This window comes from Fukomys damarensis, unplaced genomic scaffold (genome assembly GCF_012274545.1).
Source record: "Fukomys damarensis isolate Sample0158 unplaced genomic scaffold, DMR_v1.0_HiC HiC_scaffold_4, whole genome shotgun sequence".
Lineage (NCBI taxonomy): Eukaryota > Metazoa > Chordata > Mammalia > Rodentia > Bathyergidae > Fukomys > Fukomys damarensis.
The window spans coordinates 8,826,746-8,850,400 of record NW_022900916.1 but is presented as its reverse complement, the minus strand read 5'-3'; the positions used below and the strand labels follow the sequence as shown (position 1 = coordinate 8,850,400).

Below are 23,655 nucleotides of genomic sequence, written 5' to 3'. Positions count from 1 at the left end.
AACAATCCTCTGTCTGAAGGAATATCTTCTACATAAAATATTTCCAACCCAGTTTTGTTTGAATACCTTTAATGAGTGTCAACTTAAAAAACCGTTAAAAGTTATTATGCAACTCGAACCTTGCTTGACATTAGAAAGTTACTTTTTAAGTTGAGCCAGATTTTCTTTTTCCCTTTCATTGGTTGAATATTTGGTGAAAGACACATATAATAGTTTATTCTTTTAAAAATATGAAATTCCATTTCTTTAGTCTTTTTCATTTTCCATTTATATTGATACTGTTAATTCTGAATTTTCACAAATACAAAACTGAACATATCAACTTTACTCTGCAATGTCTTCCAGTGATACCATTTCTATGATCTCTTTGTTGATTTTGCAGTTGTGCAGAGTTAGCTCTTTTTTCCTCATCATCCAGTATAGCGAACCAATAAACACATTCTATTGATTGTATGCCCCAGTGTAATAATTCATCTATCTTTAATCATAGCAGTGATCCACTTCCTAGGGCAGAGGAGAGATTGAAGAACAATGGGCTTTACACTGTATACCAGAGCTCTTATTATGTATGTTTTTAAAAAAATATTTACACTTTTTTGGCTTTTGTTTTCAGCTCCCGCACGTCTTTGTGAATTGTGTTGAATGCTTTACTCTAAGGCTGCTTTTGGAACAAATTTTGAACAAGTTGAGTCATCTTAGTTCTTCAGAGGAGGGATGTTCTACTGAAATAACTTGTGAAACATTTAATGACTTTGTTCGCTTGTTTAAACAAGTAACCAAAGCTGAAAATCTCAAGAATCAGACTGTATATATTGTAAGTAATATAATTTGATAATATCATTTATTTGAAAACTAAATTGTGTATTAGGTCAATTTCCACATATTTTGCATCTCATTTTGCACAGTGCTCTGCAAGGTGTTTTTTAGATGCCAAAATGTGTTAGAGCCATTTCTTATCTAAAGGGAGCTTCAGTAGAAGAGTTATAACACCTATTTACACAGGACAGCATGCAGAAGGTCATAAGTGATAGCCAGGAGGTGCAAAGTACTGACTTAGCTACATGTGGTGCAGCTTCATGAGGTGATAGCATTTGAGATGGCCCTAAAAGAAGCCGGTAATGCAGGAAGAATCTGAAGAGTAATTTCAGATGTAGGGAGTGATGGCAACCAAAGGCATGAAGATGAGAGTGGAGTCCAGAGATTGCCAAATGGTTTTAGTTGGTTTTAAATTATAAAGGGAGGAAATGAAGATTAGAAAGGTAGACTTGGGCCAGGTCTTGAAAACTACCAAAGCAGTTTGTTTCTTTTCTTAGGCGGTGAAGGAGCTAGTGGAGATATTGGAGCAACTAGTATGCCTGAGGAAGATTACTGTGAAAAATGTGCTGATTAAAGGAATGGTTTTGAGGCTATAGGAAACTATAGGAGACTGTATATTTTGATGACTATAGGAGAAGAAATTTGGTCCTATATTAAAGTTGAGGCAGAAGCATCAAGAGACAGCAGAGGTCTGATTTGTCACTTGTTTATGGGATTGATTGTGGGAGAAAGTGAGCTGTTTGATTTTAGGTGGGCTAAGTTTGCATTGTAATTGTTAAATCAATGTGAAAATTACTAGCACAAAATTGAAACTATTTATAGTAGTGCCCCTTTTATGTGAGGAATCCATTCTAGGACCCCTGTGGGTGATCAAAACTGTGACCAGTGCCAGTCACTGTAGATAAATTTTTTCCTGTACATACATCCTTATGATAAAGTTTCATTTATAAATTAGGCACAGTAAAATATTAACAATAATTAATGGAACAGTTATATTGTAATTAATTTTATATAAATGTGTCTCAAAATATACTTTTATCTTTTCACTTAGAAGCTTCTCTTTGCCTCATCCAAATTTCCAGCACCACTCCTGTTGTATCTTAGCATGATAGTTAAGTAAAACAAGAGATACTAGAACATACACAATTTGATACCATGACAATAGGTCTAATGGCTAAGTGACTAGCAGGTGGGTAGTGTGTGCAGTGTGGATCCACTAGACAATGGGATGATTCACATCCCTGGTAGGACAGAGCAGGACAGTGAGAGATTTCACCACACTACTTAAAAATAGTGTGTGATTGAAAATTCATGATTTATTTATTTATGGGATTTTTCTGCTTAATAATTTTGGATTGTGGTTGACCATGAGTAAATGAAACCATGGAAAGCAAACCTCCAGTGAAGGGGGGATATTATTTGTTTTACACTAGTGAATTTTTCGTAATGCTTCTAAGTTAATACTTTTAAGAGAAATGATTATCACTGGATTAAATTTTATTGTCATGCCTTATTTTAATAGCCACTTTATAAATTAAGGGGACCAAATCTTCTGCATTTTTTTCATCTTCTGAAATGTATAAAGCATCCAACAAGTATTTTTTTAAGAACTACCTGTATACCAGGGACTCTAGCGTAGGTATTGTAGATGGAACAGGGAAAAAGACAGTTTCTGCCCGTGGGTAGCTGGTGTAATTAAGGAAGAGAGATAGTAGATTAACATGTAGTGAGTTAAGAACCTACTACAGTACATAGTTACCTTCCTAAATAGAGGAGAGCTTACTGAGATGATGATAACTGAGCTAAAACCTGAGGAAGTGAGGGTTAAGCTGTGAGCATAACTGTAGAAAGACTATGCTAGGCAAAGAGATTATGCCAGGGTGCAAAAGAAATTGGAGCATACCTTGTATATTTAGGGACTATCAAAGAAGCCACTGTGCCGAGAGTAGTATAAGTGGGAGAGTGGTTTTGTTGAGAATCAACTGAAGGGTGCAAGAGTAGAGGCATACCTGCTAGTATCATGAGTGTTTTCTCCAAACGTGTATGTTGAAATTCTAGACCCCATTACTTTTTGGAAATAAAGTCATTACCACTCTAATTTGTTAAGAAGAAGTCATACTGGAGGAAGAGAGGTCCCAGTATGATTCGTTCAAGGAGGAAATTTGGAGACAGATACATAGCAGTTATGCTACCACAAGCCAAGGAACTTCCCAAAAGCTAGCAGAGAGGCCTGGAACAAATCCTTCTCTAGCACCTCAGAAGAAACACGATTCTGTCAGCACTTTGGCTTCAGATTTCTCCCCTCCAGTGCTATGAGGGAAGTTGTCATTTAAGCCACCTTGTTTGTGGTGTTTTATTATAGTAGCCTGTGGTACTATGATACCATAAGAAACATATATTTGGTATTCTCCCCATTTCCTGACACAAAGCTCCCAAATCCTTGGCATTTCCTAAGTAATGTGTCTATTTTAAATTAGTGAGTGGACTGATAGGTGGGAGATCGTGGAGAGCCTCAAGATGAGGACTGATTGTCAGGGTAACTAACCCCGTAATTAGAGGGTTGGAACTTTCAATCCCACAGCCTGATCCCTGGGGTGGGGAGAGGGAGTGGGGTTGAATTAGTCACCAGTGCCCAGTGTTTTAGTCAGATGCCTACATAATGAAGCCTCAACAACATTCCCAAAGGACAGGGTTCAGAAAGCTTTCAGCTTGCTGAATACACTTGGAGGTACTGGGACATTGGTGTACTTGGAGAGGGAGACATGGAAGATCCACACTTCTCCCTCACACCTGGTGGTAAGCATCTCTTGTTTGGCTTTCCCTAAATTACAACCTTTCTACTAAACAGGTAGATACAAGTATTGTTTCCCAGAATTTTGTGAGCTGTTCTAGCACATTACCAAATTTAAGGTGGTTTTACTGATAACCCTTGAGTTAAATCCAGTTGGTCAGATGTCAGAAGGGGAACCTAGACTTGTGTTTGGAATTGGCAGGAGTCAGTCTGTGGGACTGAGCCTTTAGTTTGTGTAATCTGACTTTTAACTCCTAGTACCTAGTATCAGAATTTAATTGACTTGTAGGACAGCTAGTTGAGAACTGGAGAATTTGTTTGGAATGGCACCATACGTTTGGTACCAGCCTGCTGTAAGACTATAGTTCCCTCAGACAGTCCTAGGGAATTAACCCAACTAGTTTTGAGATTCTTATGGTACTCTAAGCAAAATGCTGTGTTGGTTTGGATTAGGGTAGTAGCAATAGAGGTTGTAAAAAATGATTGGATTCTTTTTGTTTTTTTTGGTACCAGGGGATTGAACTTGGGTCTTTATGCTTTGTGAGGCAGGCAGCTGATTCATTTTGAAAGTCTGGTTGACAGCTTCTGTGTGGAGGAGCTTAAAAAAAAAAGAAAGTAAAGGAGGTTTGAAAAATTAGCACCTAAAATGATGAAGTTGTCTTTATCTGAATATGGAGAATGACAGCGCATGGGTATTGCTGGGGATGGGCATGCTAAATCCAAGTGGAAGATGTGGAGTTTGCAGTTACACAATCTGGAGTTCAAGAAAGGTCCAATGTGGAGGTGATATTGGGGTGCGGCAAACATATATACTGTATTAAGTATATAGGGATTAGGTCACAGAAAGGGTGAGTTAGAAAAGAGTTTAGACCAGTGACTGCGTCCGCTGACATCCAGTGTTCAAGGGATGAGGAGATAAGGAATAACAGAGACAGAAGCAGTCAGTGCCGTACAGAGAAACCTTGGAGAGAACAGCATCTTAGAAGTCTTATTAGGGTGCAAGGAGCATGTTAAGTTCATTATAAGCTACCAAGTTTGTGCTAATGTTATGACACTTATGGGAAGTTAATAAGCTACAAACTAATTATTTTGAAAATTTAGAGGAAAGAAGCAAACATTTATCCTTCCTGCCCTTTGTGAACTCAGATAGCCAAACCATGGACAAGAGAATGTTCTTTGTAGAAAATTGTCTCCTCCTAAATGCAGAAACAATGACAGAAGTTTATACTTTTTCACTCCCTAATGAAATAGAGGATATAAGCAGTGATCATGAGTTAGCAGAAGTCATTAGGTAAAAGGCTGCTGAGGAAGTTTATAATGGATGAATTAGATTTCATCTCAACGAAAAAGGAGAAAACACCAGGTTTTTGTATGCCTGTTCATGTAAAGTAACAAGAAACAATACTACTGCTCATGTAATATTCTGCAATTTAAAAAAGAAAAACTCAGAAGACAGATAATCTAAATATAACAAAATACAGTTAGGGACCTTCTTGAATTTTGAATCAAATAAACTAATAAAAAGGGACAAGTAGGGAAAAGTAAGTCATGGTAATTAGATGCTATAATGGAATATAGTTGATATTTTTATGAATGATGACATTGTGTTTGTCTTTAAAAAGGAGCCCTTATTACTTAAAACTGCATATTGACATTTATGAATGAAATGATACAATATCTGGCATTTTAATAACTCAAGAAGGTGGAGGGGAGAATTTAAGGGATGGTGTAGAACAGTGGCAGCGGACAAATGGCGCACATGCCACAGTGGGCTGTTTGTTACTGAGAGCTCTAAAAGGGCACCATCACTGGTGTAGAAGGAAAAGTTGGCCTTATGTTGAAGTCAAGAGAATAATGTCATGTACCTCATGAGCTCATTACTGAGTTTCAGTATTTACCACATGGTGAAACTTGCATCATCTGTATCCATTCTGCTATTCCCTGCATTATGTTATTTCATCCTTAAATGCCTCACTGCATAGCTCTAAGACACAAGGACCTCATTTAGCATCATCACCATTCCAGTAACATTATAACACTGAAGAAAAATTTAATCTTTCTTAACACAATCAGCCAGTCAAACAAGGGTTATCATGCAGTTACAAAGTTCAAAGCAAAAAAAGTTTTATGTGATGAGATTAAAAATTTTCTTTCCTCAGGTCATGAAGACCTGTAATTTTCAGTACACAATAGACATGATTATTATTTCTTATATCCCTAGGAAATACCCTCATAGCACCTTACACCATCATAGTTTTTGATATTCAGCCTATAAAGTAAAACTTTTTTTGGTGGGGTACCAGGGATCAAACTCAGATCCTTGCCCTTGTGAGGGAGGCGGCAGAACTACTGAGCTAAATCCCCAGCCCTTAAAATAAACCTTTTGAAGTGTAGCGATGTGTAATTTTCTAATCGAACATTTGGATTAAATTGTGTTATAAGTTTTTAAACTTATGTAACCTATTTGTAGTATCTTTCTACAGATATAAATAGTATTTTAAGTTAATTTACAAGTCACAGTTTTTCTTTAAACTATGGAAAGATCAAGTTTTGAATTATGTAAATGTTTTGATTTTTTTCTTTTCACAAAGGTTCTAGATAAAGCAGAATATCTAAGAGATATGGAAGCAAATCTTTTACCTGGATTTCTTAGGTTACAAGAATTGGTAAGTAATACATGGGAATGGTTTTCCTTCACAATAAATCAATAAACCCATTCCCAGGGCGTACATTATGTTGTTATATTTGCTCATTTTGCCGCCTGTTAGGTGAAAATTGATATCTTACTATAAGTTAATTGCATTTCATTTCTCTATTCTAGAGTAAATGGCGCAGGCTAGAGTTTGTTTGTTTATCAGACAAGGTCTCGCCATGTAGTTTAGGCTGGCCTTGAACTTGTAGCATCCTTCTGCCTGAGCCTCCCAAGTGTTGGGATTACAGGCATTCAATGCCATGCCTGGATTAGTCACAGAGTTTTATATTTTCATTATAAGAAGAATGATGTAGTTATTGTGGATCATCTGATGTAGAATTCTGGATTCTTCAAAAAGATACTTGTTTTACTTAGCATTTTTTTTTTTACATACTAGTTCTCATAGTTAATAGTTATATTTTAATGTGTACTCAACATCAGTTTACTCAATTCTGGATTTCTGTCTTATGGCTACTAAGTATCAGAGTTTAACTTGGGGTTCAATTCACTGTTGTGTTGCCAATGAATATAATACTACTGTGATTGTCATGGCCCAGAGAGAAAAGAACAGGGATGAATTTCCATATTTATTTGTCAGGTGAAAGATAATAAAATGGGAAAAACGGGTTGGAGTCCTTCAAATAAAGAAAATTGGTGAGAGAATTCAGTCTCTACAAACATCAGTTAGTAATGGAATGCTTAACTCAAAAGAAGAGCTCACATAATTTAGCAAACTCTGGCTATTTTTGATTAGGACCTTATTCAACTAAAGCAGAGAGTTGGAGTGAAAAAAAAAAAAGTACCATGCATCATTTTCAGTTAATATTAAATTTTGTTGATTTTGCAGTTCATATGTATGTTTTTGTTTTTTGTGCTTTGAACATAGTTTATACCTATCTAGTTTTATGTCTGTATGTATTGAAGTAGTAATATGATAAAAGTTAAATTAAATGCTTGGGGAGAAATGTTAGAGCACTCCCCCCTTTTCAAAGTTAAATACATGTATTAATCAAATTTGTGAAACTGCTGAAAGTTTAGGTAGACCTTCCCGGTGCCACTGAAACCGTTGTATCCCATAGGTGGAAGCCAAGAGTTCATATTTAAGAGTCAAGAGAGATACCGACAGAGGGAAAGGAAGTATAACTCTTGTGGCTCTGTTCTGAACATTGATGCCACCCGTCCAGCCTTTCTCACCTTGACTCCTGGCATTTTATTACTGAGACCAGAGACCTGTCCCCTTTGGGTAGATGTCGCTTCCTTCCTTTCCTTTTATTTGATTTGCTTGTGTTTGTGGGTTTTTCTCTGTATCTGCGTCCACTGTTTTCTGTTGCTTTCCTGTGGGACTCCCCATGTGGTATCAGATACATTCTTTTCCTCTTGTCCTTGCACTGCAGACGCCTCATCTGCTCCTCCACACATACAAGAATCCAGGTCATATCATTCCTTCACTGTAGTTAGGCCTTTTACTGTTTTTTAGTTGTAATTATAGAAACTATTTGAAGAAAAATGAAAAGATTTACAGTAATCTCAACTCCTTTAGAGAAGTAAGGTATTGTTTTGACATTTCTGAAAAATGGGAGCATTTCAGACATAGGGAGCTTGTTCTTTTTATATTCCTTGTATTCTAATTGTAAGTTCTAAATATTCTTCAAAAAGATACCTGTTTTACTTAGCATTGTTTTTTTACATACTAGTATTCATAGTTAATAGTTATATTTTAATGTGCACTCAACATCAGTTTTACTCAATAATAAAATATCCCTTAAGAAAACCTTGAATTTTCCTAGTAATTCAAGGTTATATAGTATGACATAATCTGCTTTTATTCAGCTACACATTTCTTTTTTTCTGATTGCTGTAGCTATTTTAATGATGAGAAATGATAGATTTTGCCATTTTTTGTTACTGATTGAAAGCTTATGTTTTAAAAATCATGTAAAAGTGTTTTGTCATAATTTTAAAGCAAATGTGTTTATTAATTTCTATAAAATAAGTTGTTGTATGACTGTCCTAGCATTCATGGGTAACTGAAATGTGGATTAACCTAAAAATTAATGGAAATTCTAAATAATTATGTACAAAAATTTGCAAATAGTTTAGTTCCTTAATTAGGTCTTCTAAATGTGGCTTATTAATATGCAAATAATTTGTTCTATGTTAGAGCTTTGCTGAATTTATTTGAAGAATAATCCAAATGGAGTTACTGCTATAATTAAGTTTTTTTTAATGCAAATTTACTTTTATTTCTCTTTTCTTCACAGACTGACAGAAACGTGACTGTCCTCTTTCTCAGTGAAATTATTTGGGAAAAGTTTCGTCCAAATACTGGATGCTTTGAGCCATTTGTCTTGTATTTCCCTGATTATAGCATAGGTAAATTTTAAAACATTAGTTTTCTATTCAGTAAAATAGTTTTTGTTTGAAAGATTAAGCTAATATGTTCAAATTGGAATACATTGATATATTAACTGTTAGGGTTTATGGACAATCTCAAATGCTGTATATAGCTTCACTTACAAAAGTTTTATTTTGGAGCTGTGGGGATACTCATATAATTACTAAATATTTGAATAACAACTAATAGTCTGTTTTTACATTTTTATCAGTACACTAAGATGTCTCTGTATATTGTAATTAAGCATCTACACAAATAAGAATCAGACTAGATTGGTAAAACATTAAAATTATGTTGAAACTCTCATTTACTGTATATGTTGTGGTGTACTTACAGGTATACTTGGAAATACCATGTGGAACAAATGTCTTGATTTTTGTAAATTTTGTTTTTCATTGATGTAACTCTTATACCAACTGTTAGCCCTGTGCTATTGCTTTATTATTTTTTTTTTTGAGATTATATTTAATCTCACATTTTATAGGTCCTGTGATTTTCTTTTTGGAAAAGAAAGTTTGAATTGTCTTTTGGAAAAATGCAATGGCTTCTCATGTTGTTTTATATCTTTGCAGATTCGTATTGGGCTATCACTATACAAAGGTGATACTTCTGAGTCACAGATTCAAGTTGGGAAGCATAGGGTGCTTTAGCAGCTTTTGAGAAAATAGCATCCCATGACTGTGGCCTCATTATCACTATTCCTCTGAACTAATCAGCTGTAAACGTTCATTGTTAAGAGCAACACATTCTTGCCTGTTTTCACAAGAACAGCATCCAGATAACACCTACTGCTTTAGCTAGTTAACTGGTTTTTTTTTTAAAGAAACCCAAAATAGATTAAAAGATTTCTTATATTTTAATAGCTTCTCATCCGTGAGAATCACAAAATAAAGAAAATAATAGAAAAAAAGGGTAAATCCAAGGATCACATTTGAAAAGTTTGATTTAGATCTGTGTCATTATTTGTAGTTAAATTTTTTATTTTCTGTTTCATTTTTAAATACTGAAAAATATTGGCAAGTTAAGTAATTATTAAAATGTTTGTTCTCTACATCATGGTGAAGTTAAAGTATGTAATTGTATAATTTGATTAAAAAAATTTTAAAGGCACAAAGCAGCATAGATGGAGAATGAGGATAACAACATTGTGATTAATTTTACAATGTAGGATAACGGGTTTTTAAAAAATATATAATAATGAAGCCCTCTTAAATCGATTAACCAGTTTTATGTTTCAAGCTTTTTAAAAGGCATAAATATTATAATCAGATAAAAAGCCATTCAAGAAAGAAACACGAGCTGATCAACCAATCTGTGGTTAGAGTGAGTGAGTGAGTGTGAAACCAGGGTGAAGGGTGGGCTTGGTTAATTTCATCCCGCAGTGCTAAACTTAACGCTTGCAGTGCACTTCGGGATGCTCTGTCTGATGCCTAGAACACATCGCCCAGCAGTTTTGGCAAAAAGACCCACTGCAGAAGAACTCTTGTTTTCTGGTCTTTGCCACCAGCAGACCCCTTGTCTTTTGGTTATGTAGTTTTTCCTTAGATAGATTATAATACATTTGAAGCTTTTGGCACAGACACTGTGTCAGTCAGACTATGTTGAGATATGAAAATATCAGTGTTTATAATTCCCTACTTCACAACCTGTGTGCTGATGCTTTCCAGCATTTTACACCTTTCTTATGAACTACATAATATTATTTTGACTTTACTGAAATAAAAAGGCAAGAAAAAAAATCTTTCATTGTTAATTCTGCTTGAGATTTTTTAAAGTCTTCATATATATTTTCATACAACTTAGAAAAATTCTAGCTATTATTTCTTTAAATATTTTGTTTGTCATCCCTCTCTCACCCCCTACAAACTTTTTTTTTCTGGGACTGCATTATTTATATTGAACCATGGCTTTTCTTTGTATATTAAACTGTTCTTTGAAAGTGAAATTTTAAGGTACCAGGAGATTCATCAGAAAGTTTCTCTTTCCCTCCATTTACTACAAATTTTCTGTTAGAAATGGGATTTTTTTTTTTTTCCCAACACTGAATGGTCCTAGTCTGTTAGATCTAGCATGACTTACCTGTTTGAAATACTGCCTGTAGTCTGTTCCAGAGAGGCTGGACTACTCTTAAATCAATGTAGTAGGGGTTTGATTGTTACAGGGTGATTGTCAGGGCTAAAATGGCCCAATGGCAATGTCTAACCAGCTTTCTTATGGAATATTGAAGATTACCTGAATGGGTTATCTATACAGATGCTCACAGAATGAACATCTAAGCTGGAATGCCCAGGAGTGTGGTCTGAGTGAATGTATATGTTCTCCAGATTTCCTCCTCCACGCATTTATAGACCATCTGTTGTACCTTTGTATTTTCATCTGTCTGCCTATCCATCTTTTCTCCTCTCTTCCTTCCATTTATCCAGTTACTTAGTATCTCTTATCATTTATATGTATTGAAGTTTTAAAGTACATTTTAGAAATTCTAAGTGTATCAAATATTTTCCTGTGCATAGTTTAAGAAAATGTAGTGGCATCATATTTAAAGTTTGCTGTCAGAATGCAGAAATGCATAGACCCCACAGTCAAGTTTTGACTTTGTATATTTTTTTTTCAGTGTTTTTGATATAAAGATGCAGTTCCCAGCTGAAGATGTCGCTCTGTGGTAGAGTGCTTGCACAGCAAGCATGAGACCCTGGGTTCAATCCCTAGTGCTATAATAAATAAACTTAATAATAAAAATAAGAAGAAGAATGCCATTCTACTATCTTTCCCTAGTATCCCCCCAGGATAAGGATGAAACTAGGCTTTGAAATATTTTTTTGTCAACTGTATTTAAAATACCCTAAACCTAGGTATTTCTAATCTCTGCTCTCTCTGTTGGTAGTCAGTATATGCTATTTGAGTTTCCAGTTGTAGTATATCTAAATGATTATCAGGCATGAAAGATTAAAATCAAGAACTGAGCATGGTTAAAATGCTTATTTAATGGGAACCATAAATAAAAGGAAATGGACAGAATCAGAACCTCCTAGAAGTTTTTACCTGTAATTACTGCAAAGATCTGTATCGTCTAGAACTAGGTTTAAAGTATTATTGATATTCAAAGAATTTTTAACTAAAGTCTAAGGAGACCCTAGCACCAGAAGTTCAGAGGATAGTGCTATAGGAGTAAATGACTAATTAATTCATGTATGATAACTGGGAAATTATGAGTAATAGATAATTGTTTCTCCGTAATGGTAACTGTGCTCCTAATATATTTTCAGCAAGATAAAATACAATGTTAGAACACTAAACATGTAATATTATCTAAAGAACTTGCAGTAGAATGGAAAAGAAATAAAGATACCAAAATTGTAGGTAAAAATATGTTATGAAAGGAGGGCTGACAAAGTAAGCATTGGTATCAGGGATGGTTATTTTAAAATTTTCAAAATTTTTTTTATGAAAAGTGAAGATCATTATAATTTTTAGTATAGTGATAGTTTTTTCTACCCTTTTTTTCTAGTTGATTTAACAGAAAAACTAGAATCTATTATTTTTACCTTTGATACTGATTTTACAAATAGATTTTCTTGAAATTTTCCTTAAATACTGTTTTATGTGTGACTTATGCACTATTTAGTAATTCTTTTTAGAACATTAGTACATTTTTTTAACTTGAGCTTTAAAATTTGTGTTACATTTTCTGAATCGTTTCTACTGAAAAAACTGTGATACCAAATGTGTCGGCTTTTCCCTGCACTGAAGCAAATGGTTCTCCAATGGTCCAGACACTGAGTGGACAGTTCTCCAACTGTCCACACAGTTCATTTACTTCTGAAACTAAGGAATTAGTGCAGACTCCACAGGTCTGATACCCAAGATTGTTCCCACTTCAAATGCCAGTTGTAAGTACGAAATTTTTACCTGTGCTTCTGAAAACTGGCTGTAAACTGATGGTTCCTCTGACCCCCTCCTTCAGAACAGTAATTTGCCAGAATGTCTCACAGAACTCAGCATTTCATGTACTATTGCCATTTTCTTATAAATCATGTTGTTAAGGACATAAGTGATCAGCCAGATGAAGGGTCCCAAGCATGGGAACCTCTGTCTCAGTGAAATGGGCATGTGTTGCTCCTCCCAGCATGTGGTTGCCTTCACCAACCTGGACGCTGTCTCTACGCCAGCCCTCGGGCTTTGATGGAGGCTCCATTATATAGGCATGAATGATCCAGTCATTGCCAGTGGGGAGAAACTGGGTCTCCAGCCCTTTCTCCCTGAAGGTGAAGGGGTAGAGCCTTTGTCATCCAGTTCCCATTCTTCAGCTGTCTAGGGGCCCAGTGAGGGTCACCTCATTATTAAAACTCAGATGTGTCTGGAAGTGTTACAAAAATTAGTCCTTTCATTTGCTCACTTGAGATTTTAGATTATGCTGGGAACAAAGACAAATATATACTTCTGTGTCACAAAATCACACTTTTCTAATCTTGTAACAGTTTTAGTATGCTTTATTGCTGGGCCTGGGTATCTGTTTTTTAAACCTTTGTTAGAAAATCCTCGAAGATCAGGTTCAGGTACTATGTTAATCATTGTAAACTAATCGGTGTCCTGTGCACAGGGAGCCTTCAGAAGATCCTGTGCCACGATCACCCTCCAGAGTATTCAGCTGATTTCTATGCTGCCTACATTAATATTCTTCTTGGAGTTTTTTACACTGTGTGTCGGGATTTGAAAGAGCTCAGACATCTGGTGAGTGAGCATTTTGCAGTAATAAACATATGTATATGTATTTTAATACTTTAATAGTTTTCCATATAGAAATCACTGAGATGGGCTAGAAGATGAAAATATATTCTAGAAATTTGGATATGACCTTTGATGATAAAATCCATAAAGGGGGTGATATGTGTGGGTTAGTGAATACTTTGACCTGGTAAGAAAACTTACAAATATTCAACTTTAGTTGCAATGTCTTTTTAGTCTTCTTTAGGGGTGTAGCTTTTTTTTAATCTTTAGTTGCAGAAAATGTAGAACTCTTATTACAATCAAGTGACTAATAGAATGTTATAAAAACTTAAGCAGTTTTACATCTTTTTGTTAACTTTTGTTACATATCTCTTTCAGGTTTTAAGTATGTAGTGACTAGCCTAGAGTCTAGATGGATTTGAGTACAGTAAGAAGTTTTAGTTATAGATATTTCATAAACCAATTAACTCTGTATATGACCTTTAAAATTTTTTAAAATTTTAAAATATTTGTTAGTATTTCACAAGCAGTTTGAAAAATGATCATGTTTGATTTTTCTTTGACTTTTTTTACTTTAATTGTAGAAAGCAAGGAGAGAAGAGTGTTTGATTTCTCACTTAGAAGCAGTACTTAAGATCTTTTCATGTGACAAAAAACTAAGATAGTATATTTAGGGTTAGAAAACAGTTACTTTCAAAGTAAAGGATTCTCTCTTGGCACATTTTTTGGTCTTTTTACTGTTACTTATAAGTTATTTAACATGTGTTTCAATGTTTTGGCCAAAAAGAATAACAGCATATTTTGACTCAGCTGAACTATTTACCTCTTATTGTTAATATTATGATAGCAGGTGTCACTGTCCAGTGCTTAGATTGGAAAATCTAAAACTAAGGTGAAACAGTTGGCCAAAACTTTCATCCCTCTCTACACTTAATATTATCTCCTTAATTTGATGTTACGTAGCTATGTATGATGTATATCTTTTCTCTAGGTCCCATTATTGAAATATTTCAATAGAAGATACTTGTACCAAATTAACGTTAATAAATGATATCCAAACCAAGTAGCTTGACCTACTTTCAGTAGAATTCTGGGTTGATTTGTGAAAGACTGCTGGACAGTTAAGATTACTTAGTGCTCCTTCGTTTATAGCATACTGATTTTTCTAGAGAGGTTGTTAGACATAGGTCTCTGGGACTTATCCTCAGAGATTCTGTTTACTACACCCAGGACAGTGCCAAAACTTTTCTTGGTTATATTATAATCTCAGGTAGTGCTGTCAGCCCAAATACTTGGAGTCATATTGACTTTGATGATGTTTATGGCAATGTTTAGATTTTAGAAAATAACAGGTTAATTCTTTGGGCTTAATGTTTTTTTCTTAAATGCTTTATGGTCCTACAAACCATCATTATGATCTAAAGTATAAATTATACTTTATTCATAATGTAATATATTAATTAGGAATTAGTCAATATTCTACAGGTTTTACTATAATCATTGATATCTTTGCTATTTTATGTAGTCATGCGCTATAAGTTACATTTTACTTATAAAATAGTTTAAATTTTAATAAAAATTTAATTGAAAAGTGAATCTGTGATAGAGGTATATTTTTTGTCTTCTTTCTCTCTCTTCTTGTTTACAGGCAGTACTTAATTTTCCTAAATATTGTGAACCTGTCGTTAAAGGGGAAGGTAACTATGAAACTTTCCTTATTATTATTTCTTTTGAGAAAAAAAGGAAGTAGGGCAATCTTTCTCAAATGAGAAGGAGATCGAGAGATGGAGGGAGAGGGGATGAAACGAGGAATTAAGATGTGTAATGTACGTGCACCAACTCCACACAGGGAACGTAGACATGTGTTAATAATAATAAGTAAGATCTAAATTATTGACATTTTCTCCTGTCGGATAGCAAGTGAACGTGACACTCGCAAACTGTGGAAAAATATTGAACCTCATTTGAAGAAAGCTATGCAGACTGTTTACCTCAGGGAAATATCAAGGTAATTCATCTCTTTAGTTTCTGTGCTACAGGTTGATTAACACTTATCCGGGATTCTTGGGAACAGAAGTATTTCAGATTTGGGATGTTTTTCAGATTTTGAAATATTTGCATATACTTTACTGGTGAGTGTCCCTGATCCAAAAATCTGAAATCTGATATACTCCAAAACCTAAAGCCGTTTAAGTATCATATCAGCACTTAAAAATGTTTGGGTTTTGGAATAATTCAGAATGTGACATAAAAGACCAGTGAGATTCTTTGGAAGTGAGAAAATGGCATTCTAACACTGGCCTACTGCTCCATTTGGGGGAGTTTGAATTGTTCCATGATAAACAACTCATTCATTTTCCCTGTTACCAACCCCTGTTTACCCATGTGTAATACAATTTACTAAATTCAAAATATCTCACATATTTCATATTTTCTAATTGTTATTAATCAAGTGGGACAAGCAGAATAAATAAAACGGAAAAGCCATAGGATGCTAGATCCTGACTTAGCAAGCTATTGTTGGGAATATATGTTGGTTCTGTAGTTTCTATAAGCAGTTGGGGCAGAACTCCCCCCCATGTGCCCTGGTTCATCTTAAGATTCTGACCTATTCTGCTTCTGTTAATACCATGATTGTAATTCTGAATTATCTTTGGAAATGATCATTCGCACACATACATTTATTTGAAATGTACCTGCCCTTTTTAATCAGGGTATCAGTAGAAGTGCTGCCTCCACCACTTGCAGCTTGGCAGTCGCAGGCAAATTAGTTAGATCATGTGACCCTCAGTTTTACTATTTGCGAGAGAGATGAGAAATGACATTATCTTTCTCATAAATTCATAAGGATTAGATTGATGTTTAACTGTATTCATAATGGACATTTAGTAAATGTTAAGTCTCCTGCTTTCTGGTTGTCCTGTGACAATTTTAACAACAAATCACATTAAATGGGCAATTGTTATATATAAGAAAAATCTCAATTTAAACTAGTTAGAAAGAAGTCAGATTATAAAGCTGTAACTGATAAAAATTTATTTTCATTTGCACTTAAGAAAAATCATGAAAATGCCATATAATCTATGAAATACATTATTCAGTTATAAGATAGAGGATCTGTTTTTAAAATCAACTTGCTATATCAGACCCATAATACTTCTCACTTTGCTGTAGTTTCAGAATGTTCAGCCATGCCTACATATTTTTCAAAATGTAGGGTTTTAATTTAATTGTTCTAATTTGGCATTACTTTCAAGTCCACATTTTATAAGCCTTGTAGGAGAGTCTTAGAGTTGAAAGTATCCTTATATATCATTGTATCTAACTGCTGTATATATTTGATGAGAAAGTTAATGATTTGTTCAAAGTCATAAAGTTAAACTTCTTTCTTCCCTGGTCTGTTTCATTTTACCATAGTGCGTTTTGATTTATCATGTCATAATCACTTCGTATTCTTAATATTTTGGCTGTTAATAGTTTTTATTGTCCACCCCAGGTGGGGTGATTAAAATAGCATGAACTCTGCAGGCATCCTGCAAAGGGGCATCTCTTAGCTCCACTGCTGTCTGTCTAGGTACTCTTGAGAACTTAACTTTTGGGCCTCACTGCTCTGATGTGATCATATCTACTTGAAGGGATTGTTGTAAAGTTTAGAAATGGTGTATAGCAGTTATATCTAACATGGTAACTAGAACATTGGGAGTTTTACTGAATGGTGGTACTGGTACTTTTTGATAGCTTTACAGTTATGATCAAAATAAAAGATTATTAAAAATTAACGTCTGGGCATTTATAGTGTCTATATTGCTGTATATATGTGCCAAATGATTATATACATTTGCATGTTATTATTTTGTTTTTATTTTGTTAATAAATTTAAATTTTTACTTTTTTGAAAAGATCTGTTTTAAGTATAGCATATTTATTATCATATTTTCAGTCAATTTTTCTTCTATTTTCTTTAAGTTCTCAGTGGGAAAAGCTACAGAAAGATGACACAGATCCAGGACAACTAAAAGGTATTAAAATATTGAAGAGTTATCAGAGACATTAATTACTGATACCAAGGTTAATACAAAGAACAGTTAGTAGTGTTATAAAAGAGTATTTATAAGGTGGAATCATATTTTGATTAATGATTTTCCTTTAACTGAACACCAGTTTTGTGTTTTCTTCTTTGGTTTCATTTTTTTAGGCAACATTTCACCAGGTAGCCTAGGTTGGCCTTGAATTTGGGATTTTCTTGCTTTCCTAGTTTTCTGTTTTCTATATGTTGGATTGTATCATATGAAAGTAGAGCAATTTATATTTCTTTCAGTGCTTTTATTAAAACAGTTCAATTATATCACACATCAATATGTATATATTTCATGAATATGGAATACAATCCAATTATATATTAATTCAGTTTAGAGTTGTACTTAGGTGGTTATGTTTTCAAAGTATTATGGTTTTGTTTTAAAGAAAGTTACTTTGGGTACAGCCCAAATAGAACTGATTTTACTTTTTAAAAAATTAGTGAATATTTAAAATTTTCTTGCTTTGAATGTCAGTGATTGATATTTGGGAATATGGTATGAAACAGGATGGTATTGCAGTTCTGCTTTGGTTTCTGAAATCTGCTTATGATTTCCAAGTGTATAATGAATGGCAGAAGAAAAAATGATTCAATTTTTACAAATATAACACTAATTGACCTGCGCTCCTTTCTGCATGGCCCTGAATCTCAGTTTCTTCATTTGTAATTTGGGAAGAATATGTAGCTTTAAGTTACTGTGAAGATTTAAAGTAGTCCTTAAGTAAAGCAACTTGCACAGTGTCTTGACACATAGATAATCTGTAAATATCAGCTTCCATCTCTTCCCTTAAGAATCGTTAGTGTTTGACGGATTGTCTTATGTATTCATTTGTTAATTATTTGTAGGTGCATGACAATAAAGAGAACAAAATAGAGAACGAACAAACTGTCATTCAATATAGGATTAAAAGTGTAATTAAGTGTCATAAGATGTAATATTACATGAAATATACTTGAAATACACAATAGGAATTTATAGTAGAAGTAGTTTTCTATTTTGGGCATGTAGGGAAGCAGAAAAGAAAATTTAATAGAGAATACAGAGTTTAATGGAAGAATGAGTTGAATTTAGAATGGGAGTGGACAAGCAAAAATGAACAAAGCATGTTAGTAATAATGTTTAGTATTACCATTACTGTCGTTGTCATCATGATGGCACTTTAAGCTCAAAGAGTAGATCCTTTTCTGTATTTATCATATGGCAGTCAAAAGGTAAATGAGAAGAAATGTTTAAAACCTAGCGTAGCCTGATAAAACCTTCACAGAAATGCTTTGTTGTGTAGGTCTCTCAGCGTACACTCATGTGGAGCTTCCGTATTACTCTAAGTTTATTCTTATCGCTGCATATCTTGCTTCATACAACCCAGCAAGAACTGACAAGAGGTTCTTCCTTAAGGTAATAGTAACATACTTCTTTTTATTTTATTTTTGAAGATCTTAGAAATACAGTTGTCTTTTGTCTATAGTAAGTCCCCAATTTACACATGAGTTCTGTTCCAGGAAAATGTATATAAGTCAGATTCATTTGTAATCTGACAAAGCGAGGCTTATATAGTATAACTGTGAATCTTTTACCGTATACCTGTGAAAGTTTACAGCTTGAATGTTCATAATTGGGACTTACTGTGCATAGATTCCACATCTGTAGGTTCATCCACCTGAAGATCTAAAGAATTATTGCATCTGTACTGAAACAGACTGTTTTCCTGTCATTCCCTTAACAGTGTGCTATACCAATTATTTTCCTGGATTTGCATTGTACTAGGTATTGTATGTAATACATAGATCTTTTAAAGTATGCAGTAGATGTGTAACTAGTACATTATTTTCTACAAAGGACTTGAGTGTCCTTGGATTTTGGTATCTATAGGGATTCTGTGTGAGAAATGACACAGTATTTTGAAATTTCTCAACACCTGTAAATTTCCAAAGGGCAGAGAGTAGAATAATAAAGTAGATGTGTTTTGGGGACTCATTTGCTAACAGCTTTAAATTAAGATCATGAAGTGAAATTAGAAAGAAAGTAGCTAGTTTTATGGAACAGAAGAAATCAGTTATAAGTTGCAGTCTGAAGCCTTTTCATTTCCTCAGAACATTCTGACCTCTTAAGGTCTTGGTATGTGTTTCGTCATTTTAGAAAGCTTCTCTTCATCTTTCAGGTTTCATTTACCCTCTCAGAATGTTCCTCTCTGTTTCACCTATGTCAAGTAGACTTTCTTTGTTGTTTACTATTTCATGTGGTGTTTTACTTTCTTCATTAGACTTACATTTTATAATAAATTTATTTTTCTTTGTCATCTGTTTTCCTACTCTTTAGTCTCTTGATGGCCAAGACAGACCGCCCACCGCCACTGCCCCCCCAACCCCCGAATCCTGAATGTCTAACTACTAAGTGCTCTCGGTCAATATTTAGTTTGTGAATTGCCATCCTCTTTTAAAAGATTAATAAAGACCTGTTTAACTGTGGAAATTCTGCTTTTCTAGAACTGTTTTAAACATGCAGTTCTAAATCAATAGTTAATTCTTTTACCTCTATTTTATTTTAAAATCTTTTTGTTACATACAAAAGAAATCAGATCCAAGTCTTAAGTTGTCAGCTTAAAATATTGAAGTCTCATATAAACAAGCTGATGAGTAAAGTATTTAAAGTCTAAGTGTTATATGACATGCTTTACACAAACTGTTTTTTAGTGAAGAATTATTTTCCTTAATTGCAGCATCATGGGAAAATCAAGAAAACCAACTTTCTGAAGAAACATGAAAAGGTATTTGCATTTTAAATTCTCTATAATGGTAGAAATTTGTGAATTCAAGATAACATAGGGAATGGATATATATTAGTCTTTTGCAAATATGGGCTTATTTGTGTAAATGCTGTACCATTTAAAGTTTTAATAGTATTTTGCTGAGTATAGTGATTGAAGGCATATTCAAGTGAGCTGGTGCTCAATTTCATCTTGATGAAATTGAGTTGACAGTCTTTTTAGTAACTCAGTTGATTTTAAAAAAAAATCACCCTGAATTGTGAAAACATAGCTGATTAAATATGGATATATTTCTCCTTTGCACTTTGAAGCACCCACAAAAATGACATTTAAGAAATAAAAGGAGGGGAACTCTTAAGGCTTAGGCAGATGAGGAAGCCTCCAAATTTGGAATCATGTAGTAGATAGAGATGAGAGATTGCTAACAGAAGCCCCAAACCAAGCTGATTTCACCTGAAGAATCTGGAAAAACACAGAAATTAAAGGCACTAAATACTTTTGAAGATAAGAGCATGAGACAAAGTTAGAATTGGTGAAAGAGCATTTAAATGTTCAGTCACTTGTACTTGGTACATCCAAACCACTGTTGCCTCTCTTGGTAGAAGGTGGAGAATTTTGAGCAGTAGAGTTTGTACCATAGAAGCTGTGAGAAGCTACGTATAAGGAAAAAAATCCATTTTCTTTTATTATTTTTTTGTTTTTAACAGACAAGCAATCATCTCCTTGGACCAAAACCGTTTCCATTAGACCGATTATTAGCAATATTATATAGTATAGTAGACAGCAGAGTGGCTCCAACAGCAAATATCTTCTCCCAGGTGAGCTTAATTGTAGGTTGGTGTTGTCTTTTAGCCCTTTTCAAGTGGTACAGTAGTTATAGTTGGCATGTGCTTACTGAATAGTTTTCTTGGTAAGTAGTTGACTTTCTGTGTTTGTTCTGAATCCAACCACAGTTGAAAATATTGCTTATATACTAAGCAGGTACAGACTCTGTCTTTGTCATTATTTCCTAAACCAGTGATGGGAAACCAACTTTCAGTGATAACAGCCCTCCAGCTGTGGCATGCCTGCCATTGTTTCACCACCACTTCCCTAAACAGTGCAGTATAACATATATTTGCAAGGGTTTATAGCATTTACATTACTGTGTAAGTAATCTTCAGATGAGTTCAAGTATAGGAAAGGATGTGTACAGGTTATGTGTACGTACTACACTTTTAGAAAGAGACGAGTGTCCTCAGATTTTGATATTCCAGGGAGTTCTGGGATCGATCCTTTATGATAGCAAATGACAACTTTAATTGAATATTCTAAATATATAATCTTTGTGGATAATCACCAAAGTTGCATATTTTATAAGTATAATGATGACAAAAGCAATTTAATGTTTCTGGCTCTTTTTCTTCACTATTCAGTCTGATTATCTGCTGCCTACATAAACAGGTGGCTTGTATTGATATTGTGTAAATATAATTCAATGAAAACAAATTTTAAAATTTTACTTAAAAACAGTAATCTACAATATTCTTTTTTTCTTGTGTTAAGTACTTTGCAGATTGATGTGCTTAATTTCTCAAAATTTCGCTAGGTGGCAGCAAAAGCATAAAAATAGAAAAAGGCTTTTTTAAAGTAAAAATTTTATTATGAGGCATTTTTTATGTGTTTAATTTTTGGTTGAGAAACAGGTAAATAAAATTGACATTTTAGCTGACTCGTTATGAATAATTTGGTCCCAGGATTGTTATTAAACTTTGTAGTCTATTATGTGATGGAAGCTTTTAATTCATTCATAGAAGACTTGAAGTAACAAAAATAATATCATTTTTCTATAAGTCAGCATTTCTACATTTATTGTGTCCTTGAAAAAAAATCCAAAAAAAAGAAAAAAAATCCAGTCAGTTGTTTTGCTACATAAATAGCTACAGAGATCTAAGGTAGAGCTATAATGTTGATAATTTTAATTTAATTCATTTTTAACCTGTGTTAAATTAATTTTCTCTCATTTTAAAAAATATTTTGTCTAAAACTAGTCTTTAGTCAAACTTAATGTTTTTAGCTTTCTATAATAATAGAAAAGGTTTTTGTTTTGTTCTGTTGCAGTAACTCTGAAATAGCAAATATTATAATCTTTATTATAAGCATTTGATCCTCACAATAGGTCAAAGACCTATTTCTGACTTTCACAAGTATTTCATGACTTTCATGAGCAAGTATTTGAGAATGAAAGCCTGGGAAAGTGAGAGAGGATGCTTCTATACAGAACAGGAAGAGTATCACATGAGATTCTATTTTTCATGTGCCCAAAATTTACCTTTGTGGGATACCCAAAAAATAGTATATTTTTCCTATAAGGATCTTACAACCAACCTGGGAGGAAAATGTCCATAGAAATAATGTTAAAAGGCTGTAGATGAATGTGAAATGCCGCTGGTGGGACCCATGGAGCAGAAAGAGACCACGTCAGGGTTAGGCAGAACGAAAGGAAGACTTCACAGTCAAATGAAAGAAAACTGGGGCTTGGCTGTTGAAATGAGTGGGATTTTTTTTGTTGTTGTTGTTTTGTAAATATTTCTGGTTTATATAAGCGATACATATTTATTGTATAGGAATGAAAATGGACAAATAAAAAGAAAACATAATATATTAAAACCAGCCGACATCATATTTCCCTCGAATAAGAGTTTAGTTAGATTAGAGATTTAGGAAGAGAGGAAAAGGAGACCAAAGGTATGGAACTAAGAAAAACAGACACATTCGGGAATTGTCACACTGGTTTGGTTGATGAGATTATGGGTTGTGTTACAGTGTTAGTGGTCCTTGTGATCCCTGCAGTCGCAGTGCTAGGATTAATAGCATAATAATACCACCACCACCATACATCATGCGTCGGTGCCTTGCATCTGCTCCTTAGGTTGACAGAGAACATTTTCTCTTTTAGAAATAAACTCTTAAAGCAGTTTTATCCTTTGGAAGAAAAAAAGCAATTACAAACAATGGCAGGTTTCTGATTTAGAAATTTATGGTTTCTCTAGGGTTTTGACTATGAGCAATGTCACCAGTCTTTATGGCTTTATCAATCCCAGTAATATAATTAAGAAAGCACTATGGCCCAAAATATGTCTTTATCTATTAATGATGGTAAATTCTTTTCAGTCTTGGCATCTGGAGTTGACATTTTCATTCTTTATCTCGTCATTACAATCAAAACACTGCTATCAGTGAATTTGCTTATATAGTTTTAATCATGTTAGGCACTTGGTAATTCTGATTTGGGATAAAAATGAATGACAAATACAGTGAGGCATAAAATTTGGCTGTTACTTTTGTTTGGTCGATGAAGTATCCAAGAAAATCAAATGTATACTGTGTTCAAAAAAAAAAAAAAAAAAA

General features: G+C 33.9%; 1 protein-coding gene across 1 annotated transcript in view; it reads left to right on the top strand.

Moving 5' to 3' along the window:
* Positions 1-23,655, top strand: part of Orc5 (origin recognition complex subunit 5) — a 57,254-nt gene that overhangs the window by 3,195 nt on the left and 30,404 nt on the right. The window contains exons 3-12 of the mRNA XM_010634013.3: positions 614-814; positions 6,199-6,273; positions 8,561-8,672; positions 13,295-13,425; positions 15,071-15,119; positions 15,340-15,430; positions 17,389-17,441; positions 18,784-18,896; positions 20,218-20,265; positions 20,973-21,083. Of these exons, the coding sequence (XP_010632315.1) occupies positions 614-814; positions 6,199-6,273; positions 8,561-8,672; positions 13,295-13,425; positions 15,071-15,119; positions 15,340-15,430; positions 17,389-17,441; positions 18,784-18,896; positions 20,218-20,265; positions 20,973-21,083 (984 nt within the window). The remainder of the gene's footprint in view (positions 1-613; positions 815-6,198; positions 6,274-8,560; positions 8,673-13,294; positions 13,426-15,070; positions 15,120-15,339; positions 15,431-17,388; positions 17,442-18,783; positions 18,897-20,217; positions 20,266-20,972; positions 21,084-23,655) is intronic.